The sequence below is a fragment of the Phycodurus eques genome, chromosome 7 (assembly GCF_024500275.1).
Source record: "Phycodurus eques isolate BA_2022a chromosome 7, UOR_Pequ_1.1, whole genome shotgun sequence".
In the NCBI taxonomy this organism is placed as follows: Eukaryota; Metazoa; Chordata; class Actinopteri; order Syngnathiformes; family Syngnathidae; genus Phycodurus; species Phycodurus eques.
The window spans coordinates 3,411,915-3,427,887 of NC_084531.1; the positions used below are offsets into that span (position 1 = coordinate 3,411,915).

General features: G+C 40.3%; 1 protein-coding gene across 16 annotated transcripts in view; it reads left to right on the plus strand.

Annotated features, from left to right (window-relative positions):
* Positions 1 to 15,973, plus strand: part of phldb1b (pleckstrin homology-like domain, family B, member 1b) — a 120,245-nt gene that overhangs the window by 49,790 nt on the left and 54,482 nt on the right. For 14 of the 16 annotated variants that reach the window (XM_061681054.1, XM_061681059.1, XM_061681058.1 and 11 more), the window contains exon 5: positions 9,049 to 9,174. In XM_061681054.1, coding sequence (XP_061537038.1) covers positions 9,049 to 9,174 — 126 coding nt within the window. Of the gene's footprint in view, positions 1 to 535; positions 944 to 9,048; positions 9,175 to 15,973 lie in introns of those variants that run through there. The other 2 variants (XM_061681067.1, XM_061681068.1) reach the window with 2 other exon arrangements.

Consider the following 15,973-nt stretch of genomic DNA (forward strand, 5'->3'; position numbering starts at 1 on the left):
AGGCAAATAAGACAAATAAAGACAGGAGAGTTTAAAAATTTTATTTGTACTAATCGATTGGGTGTTGGGGAGCACGGTGCGATAATCCTCTGGGATTTACTCAATACATCAGAAGACAGCATCGTTGAAATCCCGGCTGCAATAGAAATTCAGTTTGGACGCAGGTACACGATTTGCAAGGCTTAAATTGAAGAATAATTGCAGGGACCAATTGAGTGTAATATATATTTTTGTTATTTATTTATGTACATCGCAAACATGTTGTATTTAAATGTATCTTAGGTAGATGATATTTTCCAAAGCACTGTAAATCCATTTTGACTCTCATTGGATGGACGGATGGATGGTTATATTCAGACAAAGTAAATAGCATTGATCACAGTCCAGACTACTGTAGCACATGGAGCATCTTTTTTCTCTCCCCGTGGGGGGTGTGTCCTCTGATAATGCCACGCCCCCCCCCCCTCAGGTCTCCTCCTCTTGCTCCTCCCCCCTGGCAACCCGGCCTCTCTCTCGAGTCTGTGCGGGCTCAGGAGGTGCTGAGAGCTGGCTGTTTAGTCACAGGCAATGGATGAGAGAACGTATTCGCCGCCCATTGGACTAAAAGACGATCAAGACATTTAAAGTTGGAGGTGGGATGTGCCGACGCACACGCACCGGCGGAGAAACTCGGCGCGTAACGAGTGAACAAGTGGACAGCTTCCGTTTGAGATCGCTCCAATTTGTGCGGCACACATGAGTCAATAGTTTGTTTGTGTGTGTCTGTGGGATTAACATAACAAAAGAACGTGAAGACAAAGCCCATAAACACAGCTCTTGCTTAAATTATTCGTACTAAGTCAGAAGACATGCACGTGTTTTTGGGGGTTTTTTTTTAACTGAAAAGCTGCAGAGGCTATGTACACAGCGGAGGGAGAGGACACTGTCATTCATTGGATTTAAAGTAAGTGGGGTTGGTTGTTTTATGTGCCAAAGGCTTCATTTCTCGGATGCAGATGAAACGTGGAAACTGGAAAGAATTTGTCGCTGTTATTGTCGATGAGGAAAATGCTGCTTTTACAGGAGCACTTCTACCAATTTGTCTTAATACAGTATTATGAAAGCAAAATTTTTTTGACACTGAAACTTAAAAACCTATTGTTCAATGAATACCTCCCTGGCAGTGTCAGTCGAAAGTTAGCATTATTTGTATTTTCCTGAAGCTTCAATTGTACACCTAAATTATTTAATTAATAACTTAATTAATTAATTGGTTTCAAATCCACTGTGGTGGCAAAGTCACGAAGACTGTATCATTGTCCAAACACATCCGTTTTTTAAAAAATAATACCACTTATCCTGTTCAGAGGTCACAGGGAGTCTAAGCCTATCCCAACTGACGACAGGCGAACGGTGGGCTACACCCTGGACTGGTCGCCAATCAGTCGGAGGGCACATAGACTGAGACAGACAAACGTTCGTTCTCACATTGAGAGTGGCAAATGTACTACTACACCATCAGTGACTCCAAATACATATATTCTTAATAGATAGAAGTTTCCTTTTTACGTGGTTGTTGTCATGTCAGAGGACCCCAATGCTATTCAGTGGTCATAATATTAATGATCTGCCTTTAATTATTATCCTTCGGCTAGTAATTACAAATGATTGTTCATTGCATTTACTCAGCATTGAATAAGATTTGTCGTATTTCATTCCGTATACTTGTTGCTTGCTTCTATTTTCATGTATGAAGCGGTTGTAAAGTCCACTTTTAGTTTCAATTCAGCAACTGTAGCTTTCCGCACTCAAACAAAAATGTCTAATTCTCCCAAGTACAAAACAATTTAGAATGAAGCTTGGTCTGTATAAATGTAACGTTTACACCAGCTCAAACATTACCCCCACATGTAGCGAGTTCTGTTTATAGACAGTCAACACACACGGGTCCAGTTTTGCAGACACTCCCCACCACCACGTACTGACATAAGCAGACCTCACTGTCTCTATCTACTGTTACATTGCTATTTTTGGTTGCCACTGTGACCCGATCAGGCCTTGTGACAGAAGTAGAAACAAGCTTCACTTTTAATGATTGTAGCTTCTAAAAGTCTTCTTTTTTGGGGATTTTGGAAAACAAACAAACCAACAATGGCTCCAAGAGGCGAATAGAACTGAGCCAAACTAAACTGGTACTGCGTGGTGGAAAAGTGGCATTTAAGGTGTACTTGAACATCCCTCCATCCATTTTCAACACTGTCAGTCGCAGGGCACAGCAGTTGAACATGATTACTGAAAAATATTACTACTTGTCGAATAGTCTAATTGGAGAAATTTGTGAAAATAACTGACTCAGTTTGCAGCTGATTATCAGGTGGAACAGTACTTGCACTGTTAGCTTGAATGTGTTTTGAAATGATCTGGCGACCCACATGAGAGAAACACATCGAGGTAGGCTATGCTGCTGAGTTTACTCAGCCCACCTGGAGGCCTAAAATAGATGGGTTGTAGTCATGGTTGATTTGATTGGGTCTGCATCTGTTTGCCTTTGGGTACATGTTTACCAGTGGGGGATTGGCTTCATTTGTGACAGAAGGAAATGGGGCGTGTGTGACCAGGGAACATCTGTTCAGACAAGTGGTAACCAACCACTGACACTTAATTGTGAGGCGTCTACTAGACAATATTCTGGTTACTGTAATGTGAGTGTTGTTCACACAGAGCGTTGTCATTAACAAAGTGCTATAGGATACGTCCTCCCACCGTGTACAAAAGCCACCAAGTGGTACAGTTTTGGTTCAGTTTTTTCATGACCCAAAAAGGTTCTAAACAAAATTCTGCCATACCCTACCAGTGGTACAGAATGGTAAGGGGGCTCTAGTACTACTGTGGATTCTGACTGAAATAAGTAATGTAACCACCAAGAATTTTCTTTCAAAATTGTCTTTATTCAAACTGCTACTCCCGTGAATATACAGTCAAAGATCACGCTCCTCCTTTATACTCCCGTCCAAGCCTTCTTCCTCTGGTATTTGAGCCGGTATTTGATGGCGCCGAGCTTGTTGAAAAACATGGGGGGGCTTGACTTCTTCACCTTTGCCTATAGCTTCCTTAACCTGAGCGTTCCATAGCAACTGTCAACCACGGTTATGGCCATCCTATTGTTTGCAACTTCTCTGCCACTTGAGCAACATTCCGTGCTGGCGTCTTCATTATAGTGAACCTGTAATTAATTAAAGTCTGACTGTGGCCAGTTTAACATTAGCACGACTTTGGCAATCCACTCGAAGTGAGAGCTACAGTAGCTGCTTACAAAAATGATTGCTTTACAGAAAGGGAGTGCGCTGGCCTTGGATGAAATGTTTTTTGGAGCATGTGACAGGCAGCATGGTGCAGAGGGAATAACTTGTGACAGCAGTCAGAGGCTGACTGCAAGGCACAGACAGTCTCCAGTGACTTGCATGCTTTAATGTAGTAGCATCATTATGTAATATTGCATACGTGTAACACTGTGATGAACCTCCTGACCTGTTGTGAGCTCACTAGCCAAGAATTTGAAGCTTTCCACTTCTAACCACCTCTGCATCCTCACATCTAATCTTTCAAGCAAATATTCTTGAGGCTAAGCTTACGTGCTGGAAAGATTGGTCCAGTGGTTGGAGCACAGACGTGTTATTAGAGAAATGATGGAAACTTTGGTCCGGAGACACATTCAAATAGGTCCAGCTGCTTCTTTTAATGCCACGTAGAACTCTAGCCATAAAGTGGCCTCAACAGGGATATGCATTTGTAGTCCCAATGGAATACTTACTCGCATTAGTCTTGTCAGCATTGACATTCTGTTAATAGTTATAATCGAAATATTCCATGTTTTTTTTTATTTATTTATTTTTTTTTAAGCAAAGGCAAATCCTTTCTATTTTGTCATTGGCAAATTACACATTTTCTTCATATTAATTAAAACACAATGGTATATTTTCTCTCAATCACTAACATTGCATATTCAATACAGAAGAGAAAACGTAATTGCATGTGACTGTTATCAGAAATTCATTATACAGTACGAGTTAAGCACACTGAATCATAAAGAAAAAGGTTAGGCGGAAGCGAACTACTACACAAGTATACATAAATGAATCGCAGTCAATGACAGTCATTTAAATTGTGTGTGTTACTACAAATAGACAAACAGCAAAATGATCGACAATGATTGGTAGTTGCAACAGAATGTCGGATTATATAATTTGATTGACAGTGTAATGGCTGAATCTGCGGGATCTGTGTGCATATGGCAAACCACATAGTGGATTGTAAAACATTGCAGACATTCAACACAAAACACACATTATCGTTGTACTGTATTTTTCAATAATTTCACAGCATTTGGACATTAGCGTATATAATTAAACGTCAAGCATTATTAATTTTTTGGTACAAAATTCTCATCTGAAATGAGTTATACATAGGAGCGTCTCTCTCAAAGGCAAAAAGAACACAGTTTTATTCTGCTGACTGGCGTCTCCTACTGTATATATGAGTGATGGGTATTCACCTTGACTCAATCAGACCTTTTGTGTTCTATAACACATTTACATGGTCCTGCAGTTTTATTAGAGTGGGGTTGGAGTGTCCTTGTGGGAGGATTGAACCTCGTGACAATAATTTTGCCACGTATGTGCCCTTACTCCTGGCGATCTGTCAAGTGGAAATTGTTACGACCTATTCCAATGCAAAGCACTTTATGGAAAGAATTTGGCTTTGGTTGCTTCAAACAGAGTCTGTAGAACATTGTGGTGCTGAAAGATGCTGCTCTTACAGTTACACAGTGTGCACTCACTGCAATGAATGTAGGGAAGATTAGATGAATCATTTCTGGAGTGCTGAGGAAGACATTGCTCTCCACCACACTGGTCAGACGATCCATTTAATTACTGGGTAGGATTTTATTGCATGCACACATGCAATAAAATCTCATCCTCCAATCTGTGATGCCAATCCCAACAGTGCAAGTCCTATGCGATATTACTTAGTGCAGTGTCATTATTAAAATGGCAGCGTGTCAGTTTTCCTGTTGGAAAGTGCTGGGAGAGAATTTGTTGATTATACAGATTTCATTTTTGACCACAGCTTGTTTCGCTGAGCTCAGCTCTTGAGAGAACTAATACTGAGAAATTTGCAAAGTGCCTTTTGGAAGGATACTGACACCCCACACGGTTAGACATTCCTCTAAATTCTACGGTTATTTACCACATACCTTACACTAAAATGCTTTAAAGTGATTTTACAGTAATTACCTTCAGTTTCCACTGCATCATGGGATTTTGGTGGACGTCACATGGAAAAGGTGCTGTATTTTGTATGCAGCAGAATTTTGAAGTCGTGTGCTCCCAACATGGATTGCGCCATAAAATCTTGAACTGTTGCCGTAATAAAGACGTTAATCCTTTATTTTCATGAACGATAAGGATTAACGTAACATTGATCATGTGTGTTTATGCATTCATTCACTTTGTGAACCGCGTATCCTCACTAAGGTCGCGGGCGTGCCGGAGCCTATCCCAGCCGACTCTGGGCGAGAGGCGGGGTACACCCTGAACTGGTCGCCAGCCAATCACAGGGCACATATGAACAAACGGCCATACACACTCACAGAACCCAGGTCCTCAGAACTGTCAGGCGGATGCGCTAACCAGTCGGCGACCGTGCCGCATGTGTGTTTATGTTACCTGTAATTGATTGAATGTGTGTCTTTTTTTAACTTTCGCGTTACATGTATGTTACACTTTCTTTCATGAAACAATGAGTGTGGGCTGTCTGCAATAGAGTGACACCCGGGTCAGTTTTACTGCTAAGTGAAGCTAAGATAAGTGTCACCTTACTTCTTCTGCAAGCCAAAAGAGCCCCTATTTACCTTGTGTAACGCATCAGTAACACAATGAATAGAAACGATGAATTGCCACTGTTGTCAGTAAGTACCGTAATCAAGTTAACAGAAAACGAGAGAACAATATATAACATTTTCTTGCAACTGCCAAACTATCAAAATGTTTATGGGGCAATAAGGTAAAATTTCAGCTGCACGAGGATATGTGAACCACCCTCTCATTGCGTCTTTGAGATTTATCATTAAGGAGCGGTTTCTTGTGTTTGTCTTAAAACCAATATAGGTTAACCTATTTTTACACTAGTGTGACCGTTGTGGATGTTAAAATTTTACTTAAAACATTGCCTGTACCATGATTTTACAGCGGCGGCGGTTAAACCTTGGAATAGGGCTAATGTGGCCCAAAAGTTGTATCCCAGTAAATATTGGCTAAATGTTGATACTGCATATATCTCGATATTTAGCACTGGAAAAAGTTAAAAGCCAACCAAGATGAATCACTGAACCAATTATTTAGTATTTAGTGTTTGGAACACAAACCTATACTGCTATAAACTATATTGTCTCGAACTCATCCATTTTTTAAAATTTTGTTTTTAAATATACACATATCCTAAAATCTCTATATCCTGTCCAGCCCTGCAATGGACTATTTCTGTTTCTTATTTCAAATGGAGAACGTGTATTGGGCTGAAATGAATGAATTTACCAAGTCTAACCATTTCCAAATCTCAATATTTGAAGTAATTTTTTTCATGTCTCAGGGTGGTAAAGTTGTGTCCCCTCAAACATCTTTCACATAAATTCCTTTCAGTCTTAAAATAAAAACTCAGGGGTATTTTAAGGGGTGCTGAGGGTTAGGGTTCATGAACTGCCCTAACCCTGTCTCTTTGATCTAGCAATGGTATGTCAGATTTATTTTTTCTGTGCTGGAGATATGGAGTGAACCTTCCACAGTTTGCTTGGATTCTGGTATTGACAGCTAGAACAGACACCATTTTCATCAACTTAACAGTTAAAATCACCCTGAGACAAATTCCTGGCACATAAGCTTCTTCCAGAAGTTTTTTTTTTTATGTTCCCAAATGATTAGGTTGAAACTGTGAAAACAGTACTTGATTTATTCATTGTATGTTCCCTGTTCATATTTACACCCACAGCACTGCCATTAAATGGCCAGTATCTTCAAAATGAACCACCGCAGTTACACTCTTAACATTTGTTTAAGTTCTCTATAATGAAGAACTATCCTTGATTTATGCCCTCTTGTGTATGATACAGGGCTTGCATCTCACTGGACTGTAAATCAAGTCATTATTTTCAAATCTGTTATGTGATGCTTCCATCACTGAGGGGGAATCCATCATAATACGTTTATGGATGTTCCTATGCTTCCTAATACTTGATGAGCATTAATTGGTACCCAGAGACTGCCAATAATTGAGCTTATTGTTAGTCCTAGTAGCTGGAGACTGATTGGCTAGAGAAACACCCTGCTTCCCAATGAGTGCCCGTGTACTTTAGTAGAGGATATACTCAGTCCACTTTTTGTGCAGATTTTTTTTTTTTAATACACTTGCTTTTTTCAAACCTGCATCATCCTTTGATAGTGAAGTTAAGTGAAGTCCTAGTGTGTAGTGAAGTGGATCAAAAATATCAACAGTTACAAATTTATACAGTATGTTTACTATTGTAATTGTAGTTTTGCAGTCCTGCACTATTATAAATTCCTGTAAATTGTACAGTTATTTGCTACATACCTTGCAGGAAAATACTTTCCATCCATTGTCCGTGCCGCTTATCCTCACTCGGGTCATGGCCGTGGCGGAGCCTATCCCAGCTGACTCTGGGCGAGAGGCGGGGTACACCCTGAACTGGTCGGCAGCCAATCGCACGGCACATATAAACAAACAACCATTCGCACCCACATTCACACCTACGGGCAATTTAGTCTTCAATTAACCTACTATCCATGTCTTTGGGACGTGAGAGGAAACCAGCACTGGAGATTGTGGACCATGATTGGGCTGAATTAGTAATGTAGGTCATGTCTCTGGACATTTCAAATATAGATTGCAATATGTGTATATATTGTAGATAAACATGCCATGCATATGCACCATGATTTTTTTACAGCTTGGAAAATAGTAAATGTAAAGCCTCTTACCCTTTTCCCCAGAAGAAAGGTATTAAATTTGTTAACCACATATGAATACATTTATATTGCTCCAATTCTCCCAAATTGTCAACTTCTTCTTGTTACTACCGCTGTGATATTGTATAAAATAGAGGCACCATAATGGAGCGTTTTTCATTACTAATATAAATGGGCTTTATTTCTATTACATATTTCTACTTTAGAAATGCATAGTGCTCAGCAATGTCACGCTATACACACAGGATTATGTATGTTGATGGCAGAATTTGGAAAGGAAAGTTAACTTCCCATCCACACAGTGAGCTGAGAATTTAACCTGGCATAACCAGTACCACGTCAGTCAACTTAAACAAAATGGTCACATTTGCTGGTAGACTGGCGAATCAGATTATAGATTAAAATGTTAGGAGTAAAAACAAGAGCCCAAAAGGCTAAAACAACCCTGATCCCTTAAAGTGCGTGTATTCACTGTGAGAAAGAATACAATGAAAGGCCTAACAAAAAAACATAATGGTGATAGTAGGGCAGTTATAGAGATTGCCATTAACTCCCATCTCCAAATTAGGTTAAGGGTTGTTACATTTACTGTAGCGACAGCACTTTTGAAAGTTCACCTTATCTTTCTAATTGGGTGTATTTGCTGTCGGAGAGGTTTGTTGTGGTGAGGGGCATCCGATATCTCAGCTTTGTAAACCAGTGGGATTTCATTAGGGAGTAGCCAGAAGATCTTTCTGTTCTGTTTTTCTATATGAAACACAATTTCACTGTATACGCTTGATGCAGCTTCTGCTCTTTCAGAGGACTTTTGGAAATAACAGACATGGTGCAGTAGTTATCTAAGACTTTCCATGCCTCCTGTTCTTACCTTGATTACAACAGCTTCTCCCTAATCAAATCAAAGTGTCTTTAGTCTTCACTTTTACAGAGTGCCAAGTGAAACTCTGACCATGATGTCTTTATATATTTTATTGTGTATGTTCTGCATGTTTACCATATCCTGTCCTGATGTCCATGTGCTCTTTTACAGGCTGCATGCTGTGTTTTGGTCAGTCGGCCTTCTTTCGCTTCAACCACCCTGAAGAAGCCTTAAGGATGAAGAGTATGATGCCCCCGGGTGGCAGTGTCTCGACGGGGGACTATAGACTATGTGCAGGTATGATATGATCATATGATATACGATATCCACTCACAAATTACTTCGTATGACAATGACCGATCAGACATTTTGATGATCAGATGGCAATATAATATTGACTAAGGAACACATCAAACTTTGGTAAGGATATCATCATTTCTCCTACATAAACAGTCGTGTTTAACAGATCTGTCTCACAGAGGTTCTGGGTTTCTATCTCTGTTGAGTTCAGTCTTTCCTGTGTTGAGTTTGCAGTTTCTCCCCGTTCTCCAAAAACACGCTTCTTAGGTTAATTGAAGACTCCAAATTTCCCATATTTGTGAACGCAAAGGTATTGTTTGTCAATATGTACACTGTGATTAACTGCTGGCCAATCCAGGGTGTACCCAGCCTTTTACAATCTGTCTTTGGTGGAGGTTAACACTCTACTGAGTGATCTTATTTCCAACCAGTTTGCACATTGTAGGAGCGCAAATTAATATCACTCCTGCTTGCATGGAACCGGTTATGAATAGAAAAACACTGGCCTTTTCTTCGAATCAATAATAAGGCCTCAAAGATTCTTTCACTCCTGAACATTCACTCAATTTAGCTTCGGTTTGTATGGATGAATACTATTTTTTTCACACGGATAAATCGAATGACCTATTTTTGAAAAGGCTAATTTGCTGCAAAGACCAAAAGTGGAGGATGATGGCTGTTAAGAGGTTTACAGGTGACTGTTTGTTCTAGTAGTAAACCCTCAGCCTGTTTCCTTTTTAACAGACAGTCATGGTTGTTGGTTACACAGCAGCACAAGGAGCTCTGCAAGCTCAGGCTAACAATACTGGCCTTGTATAAAGTTCAAATGATTATTTTTTTTCTCATTTTAGTGTGCCATTTTATACTGTGCGTTTGTAACTGGAGCTTGAAAAGGGTGTCTGCAGAGAGCGCCTGTAAAATTTAAATGCAGTCCTTTCCTGTCCTTTGTGGCGAAACATTTGAAAACGCTTTCAGTTGTGAATATAGCTCTGTTACAGCTTGTTAATGTTGTCCTTTAAAAAGCAGTAGCTGTCAAACCGACGCTTAGAAAGGCGCTCAGCTGGGACTTGCTGCCACAGGTTACACCAGGCCTGTTTTACGTGCATCTCATTCCTCTTCGTCTCCGGGAAAACTTTTTTGTTACTTGCGTGTTTGCATTTAGAACGCTCCAGCTGGAGTGCACGTCACTTTAAGCACATCTTTTCTTAGGTATCTCAGCTATCAGGAGCTTCTCTCAACGTCTTGTTATTTCCCCTCATTTGCCAGTGGCTGCCACTGTGGCGTAAACACGGCACACATGCAGGCTGTCTGGTATGGACTTCCTGATCTAGTAATGAAAGCCTTCCGTTGTTTTGAGAAGTACCCATTTCCTTAATTATACATTCCTAGGTTGCATTGAGATGAAGGTTGAGTGTACCACTCCCAGGATAATCGTAACATATCTGCCGTCTGTTTATAGATAAATTACATAAATTACACTATCTGTGTATAAACGTGTAGGCCAGAACTATTATAGTGGGGCAAACCCAGGAAGCTATTTCAACTTGATTGTCATTACGTTAGACTTGGGGAATGAGTAGACAGGTAGTGTGACTCACTGGCACATTTGGATGAGTTTTGTTCAGAGGGGGCAGATTACTTCCTCAACTATAGTGATTAATTTTATCTGCCCCTTTACAAGTACGATAAAGTAAAATAAAGCGTCACCAATGTGCCAGTCTCTTAGACAGTTCCCATGGGTGATTGAATCATTGTAATAGTTTAAATTAAAAGATACAAAGATAAATACATACAGTGGGTATGGAAACTTTACAGACCCCCTTCAAATTTTCACTCTTTGCTATATTGCAGCCATTTGTACACAAAGCACCCCATATTGACAGAAAAAAAAGGAATTGTTGAAATTTTGGCTGATTTATTAAAAAAGAAAAACTGAAATATCACTCAGCCATAAGTATTCAGACACTTTGCTGTGACACTCATATTTAACTCGGGTGCTGTCCATTTCTTCTGATCATCCTGGAGATGGTTCTACACCTTCATTGGAGTCCAGTTGTGTTTGATTATACTGATTGGACTTGATTAGGAAAGCCACACACCTGTCTATTTAAGACCTTACAGCTCACAGTGCATGTCAGAGCAAATGAGAATCATGAGGTCAAAGGAACTGCCTGAAGAGCTCAGAGACAGAATCGTGGCACGGCACAGGTCTGGCCAAGGTTACAAAAACATCTCTGCTGCACTTAAGGTTCCTAAGAGCACAGTGGCCTCCATAATCCTTAAATGGAAGACGTTTGGGTTAAACCAGAACCCTTCTTAGAGCTGGCCGTCCGGCCAAATTGAGCAATTGGGGGAGAAGAGCCTTGATGAGAGAGGTAAAGAAGAACCCAAAGATCACTGTAGCTGAGCTCCAGAGATGCAGTCGGGAGATGGGAGAAAGTTCTAGAAAGTCAACCATCACTGCAGCCCTCCACCAGTCGGGGTTTTATGGCAGAGTGGCCCGACGGAATCCTCTCCTCAGTGCAAGACACATGAAAGCCCGCATGGAGTTTGCTAAAAAACACCTGAAGGACTCCAAGATGGTGAGAAATAAGATTCTCTGGGCTGATGAGACCAAGATAGAAATTGTTGGCCTTAATTCTAAGTGGCATGTGTGGACAAAACCAGGCACTGCTCATCACCTGTCCAATACAGTCCCAACAGTGAAGCGTGGTGGTGGCAGCATCATGCTGTGGGGGTCTTTTTCAGATGCAGGGACAGGACGACTGGTTGCAATCAAAGGAAAGATGAATGCAGCCAAGTAAGGGGATATCCTGGACTAAAACCTTCTCCAGAGTGCTCAGAACCTCAGACTGGGCCGAAGGTTCGCCTTCAAAAAAGACAATGACCCTAAGCACACAGCTAAAATACCGAAGGAGTGGCTTCAGAACAACTCTGTGACTGTTTTTGAAGGGCCCAGACAGAGCCCTGACTTAAACCCAATTGAGCATCTCTGGAAAGACCTGAAAATGGCTGCCCACCAACATTCACCATCCAACCTGACAAAACTGGAGAGGATCTGCAAGGAGAAATGGCAGCTGATCCCTAAATCCAGGTGTAAAAAACTTGTTGCATCATTCCCAAAAAGACTCATGATTGTATTAGCTCAAAAGGATGCATCTACTACATACTGAGCAAAGGGTCTGAATACTGAATACTGGCTGTGTGATATTTCAGTTTTTCTTTTTTAATAAATCTGCAAAAATGTCAACAATTCTGTTTTTTTTTCTGTCAATATGGGGTGCAGTGTGTACATTAATGTGGGGAAAAATGAACAAATTATTTTATCAAATGGCTGCAATATAAAAAAGAGTGAAAAATTTAAGGGGGTCTGAATACTTTCCGTACCCACTGTATATAATGAAGCGGCAGGACAAATCTGGCCCACAGTTTTTGACTTCATTGACTTTGAATGAGTGTGGGTGTTGTCTCTTGTGGATGTAAATTTTGTCCAGCAGTCAGTTTGGCATCACATGGTTGTAGCTCTTCTGATGAGTGGACCGAATTCCGTGAATGAACCAGGCTCGCGATATTCTGACGATATAACTTTCTCTTCACACTGCCGATGTCTGTTTTTTGCCGGCCAGCTGTTGTAAATGTTGCGGGTTTGATACCAAGATGAACCAGAGGTGATTCTCACATGCCCACCCTGTGATTTGACACATTTCTGTAAAATTCATTCTGAGAAAAGAGTTCTCAAATAGTAAGATTCATAAGCACAGACATACCTGCAGGCCTGCACGCTCAAGTAAACCGAAACGGAAATGCCCACGTTCTTGGACATAGTTTCTGATATTCTAATCTAATACACAGCTGCAGATTGTAATGCTCCTCAGGTGTATTTCATATTTTGTAGTTGAACATGCTTCCTTGAAGCCCAATGTATTATGTAAAATATAAAATAAAAAGACAGAGTACAGTGCAACTTTTATTTGTCCATGCTTACTTAAAGGCCATTAATGTATCATGTATTGCTCTGAATTTATGAACCATGTTAACCTGCTCCAACTGCGTTTTATGTCTACGGAATACAAACCAGAAGTAGGGCACATGTTGTTTTTGACTTGCACCACCCATATACTGTATACTTAACCCCCCAAAATTTCCAAGATGTAGACTAACTTCGACAACGTGACTTGAAAGTGTCTGACCTTTTCCAAACAGTTCTCTTCAAATCAATTTCAAAGATGGATTGGTGCAGCAAACTATTTTCTGACACAGTAAAGAAAGCAGCAGTGTGCGTTCAGGATCTGCGATCAGACTTTCTTTTTTGTTCCAGACAAGAATCTCCTGTAGCCCTAAGGAAAGCATTTTGTCACTGGAAAGTTTTTCTTTTAATAAAATTGTGCTGTGTTTGCAGACATTTTCAGATATCTTTGGACTGAGTGTTTCATAAACTGTGAAAACAGGAAACTGGCCATTAAGTTAAGTTAAGTTAAGTTAAAAAGCAACAACAATCACAAAGCAGTGGACACATTCATGGTCACGCCAGTCTTCTGTTATATTGTCCTGCTTTGTTAAAAAGTGAACTAAAAAGAAAAGTAAATGTTGCAATTACATTGTGTTTGTAAGGGAAGTTTTTCTCTTCAATGAGAGAATCTAATCCAGTTGGGAAGTGCTGTATAATGGTTAGTTTCATCATCGTAACAAAGTGATAAATGATTTGCCACCTAGTGAACTTGCATGTGAAATATAAAGTATATAAGATTCAACTTCACCCCAAACTTCATTTACGGCACTAATACACCGTAGCTTTGTACAGCCCCAATTCCAATGAAGTTGGGACGTTGTGTTAAAAATAAATAAAAAACTGAATAAAATGATTTGCAAATCATGTTCGACCTATATTTAATTGAATACACTACAAAGACAAGATATTTAATGTTCAAACTGATAAACATTATTGTTTTTAGCAAATAATCATTAACTTAAAATTTTATGGCTGGAACAGGTTCCAAAAAAGCTGGGACAGGGTCATGTTTACCACTGTGTTACATCACCTTTTCTTTTAACAACATTCAATAAACGTTTGAGAACTGAGGACACTAATTGTTAAAGCTTTGTTGGTGGAATTCTTTCCCGTTCTTGCTTGATGTACAGCTTCAGCTGTTCAATAGTCCGGGGTCTCCGTTGTCGTATTTTACGCTTCATAATGCGCCACACATTTTCAATGGGAGACAGGTCTGGACTGCAGGCAGGCCAGTCTAGTACCCGCACTCTTTTACTACGAAGCCACGCTGTTGTAACACGTGCAGAATGTGGTTTGGCATTGTCTTGCTGAAATAAGCAGGGGCGTCCGTGAAAAAGACGTTGCTTGGATGGCAGCATATGTTTCTCCAAAACCTGTATGTACCTTTCAGCATTAATGCTGCCTTCAAGGATGTGTAAGTTACCCATGCCTGTAATTACTGACATTGGTTTTCTGAAGTGTTCCTGAGCCCATGTGGTGATATCCTTTACACATTGATGTCGGTTTTTGATGCAGTGCCGCCTGAGGGATCGAAGATCACGGGCATTCAATGTTGGTTTTAGGCCTTGCCGCTTACATGCAGTGATTTCTCCAGATTCTCTGAACCTTTTGATGATATTATGGACCGTAGATGATGAAATTCCTAAATTTCTTGCAATTGTATGTTGAGGAACATTGTCCTTAAACTGTTCAACTATTTTCTCACGCACTTGTCCACAAAGAGGTGAACCTCGCCCCATCTTTGCTTGTGAATGACTGAGCAATTCAGGGACGCTCCTTTTATACCCAATCATGGCACCCACCTGTTCCCAATTAGCCTGTTCACCTGTGGGATGTTCCAAACAGGTGTTTGATGAGCATTCCTGGCCTTTCTCAGTCTTTTTTGCCACCTGTTCCAGCTTTTTTGGAATGTGTTGCAGCCATAAAATTCCAAGTTTAGGGTTATTTGCTAAAAACAATAAAGTTAATCAGTTTGAACATTAAATATATTGTCTTTGTAGTGTATTAAATTAAAAAGAGGTCGAACATGATTTGCAAATCATTGTATTCTGTTTTTATTTATGTTTAACACAATGTCCCAACTTCATTGGAATTGGGGCTCTAATTCTAATAACACCTAGCTTGATTTGACAAGCAATGCTTCAGCCAATTAACTGCACCAGCTTTGCCATACTTGATGGACATTTCCTCTTCCTCAGTGTCAGGCCAGCAGGTGGCTTGTGGCTATCGGTTTATAATCTCAGCTGGTGTTGCCATATCGTTTTACAAAAAACTATTTGTAAACTTACACTTCCATTCTGCTGTTTGCCATATACAGTAGCCTCCCCCTTGTTTTGCTTTTGTTTCTCGAGTTGCAAGCCTTACTCTTTAATACACTGCTTTTAAAGTATTTTTTGTTTTTGCTACAGTGTGGCTGGGCAGCATGGCGTGATAGCACGTCTGTCTGACAGTCAAGCGATCCGGGTTTGGATATCCCTTAGAACATTTCTGTGTGGAAATTGCATGTTTCTGCCTGTGCTTGTGTGAGTTTCCTCCAGGTACTTCTGTTTCATTCCACATCCAAATTCATGTGCTTCCTAGGTTAATTGAAGACCTTTGTCATTTGGTGTGAATGTGAGTGGAAATGATGTTTGCCTACTGTATATGTGCCCTGCGACTGAGTGGCGACCAGTCCAGGGTGTACCCTGCATCTTGTCCGGAGTCAGCAGGGATAAACCCCAGTAACCTGTGACCCTAAACTGTATACTTTATTCAGTTATCAGTGGTTCCTCATCTTTTCTCTACCTC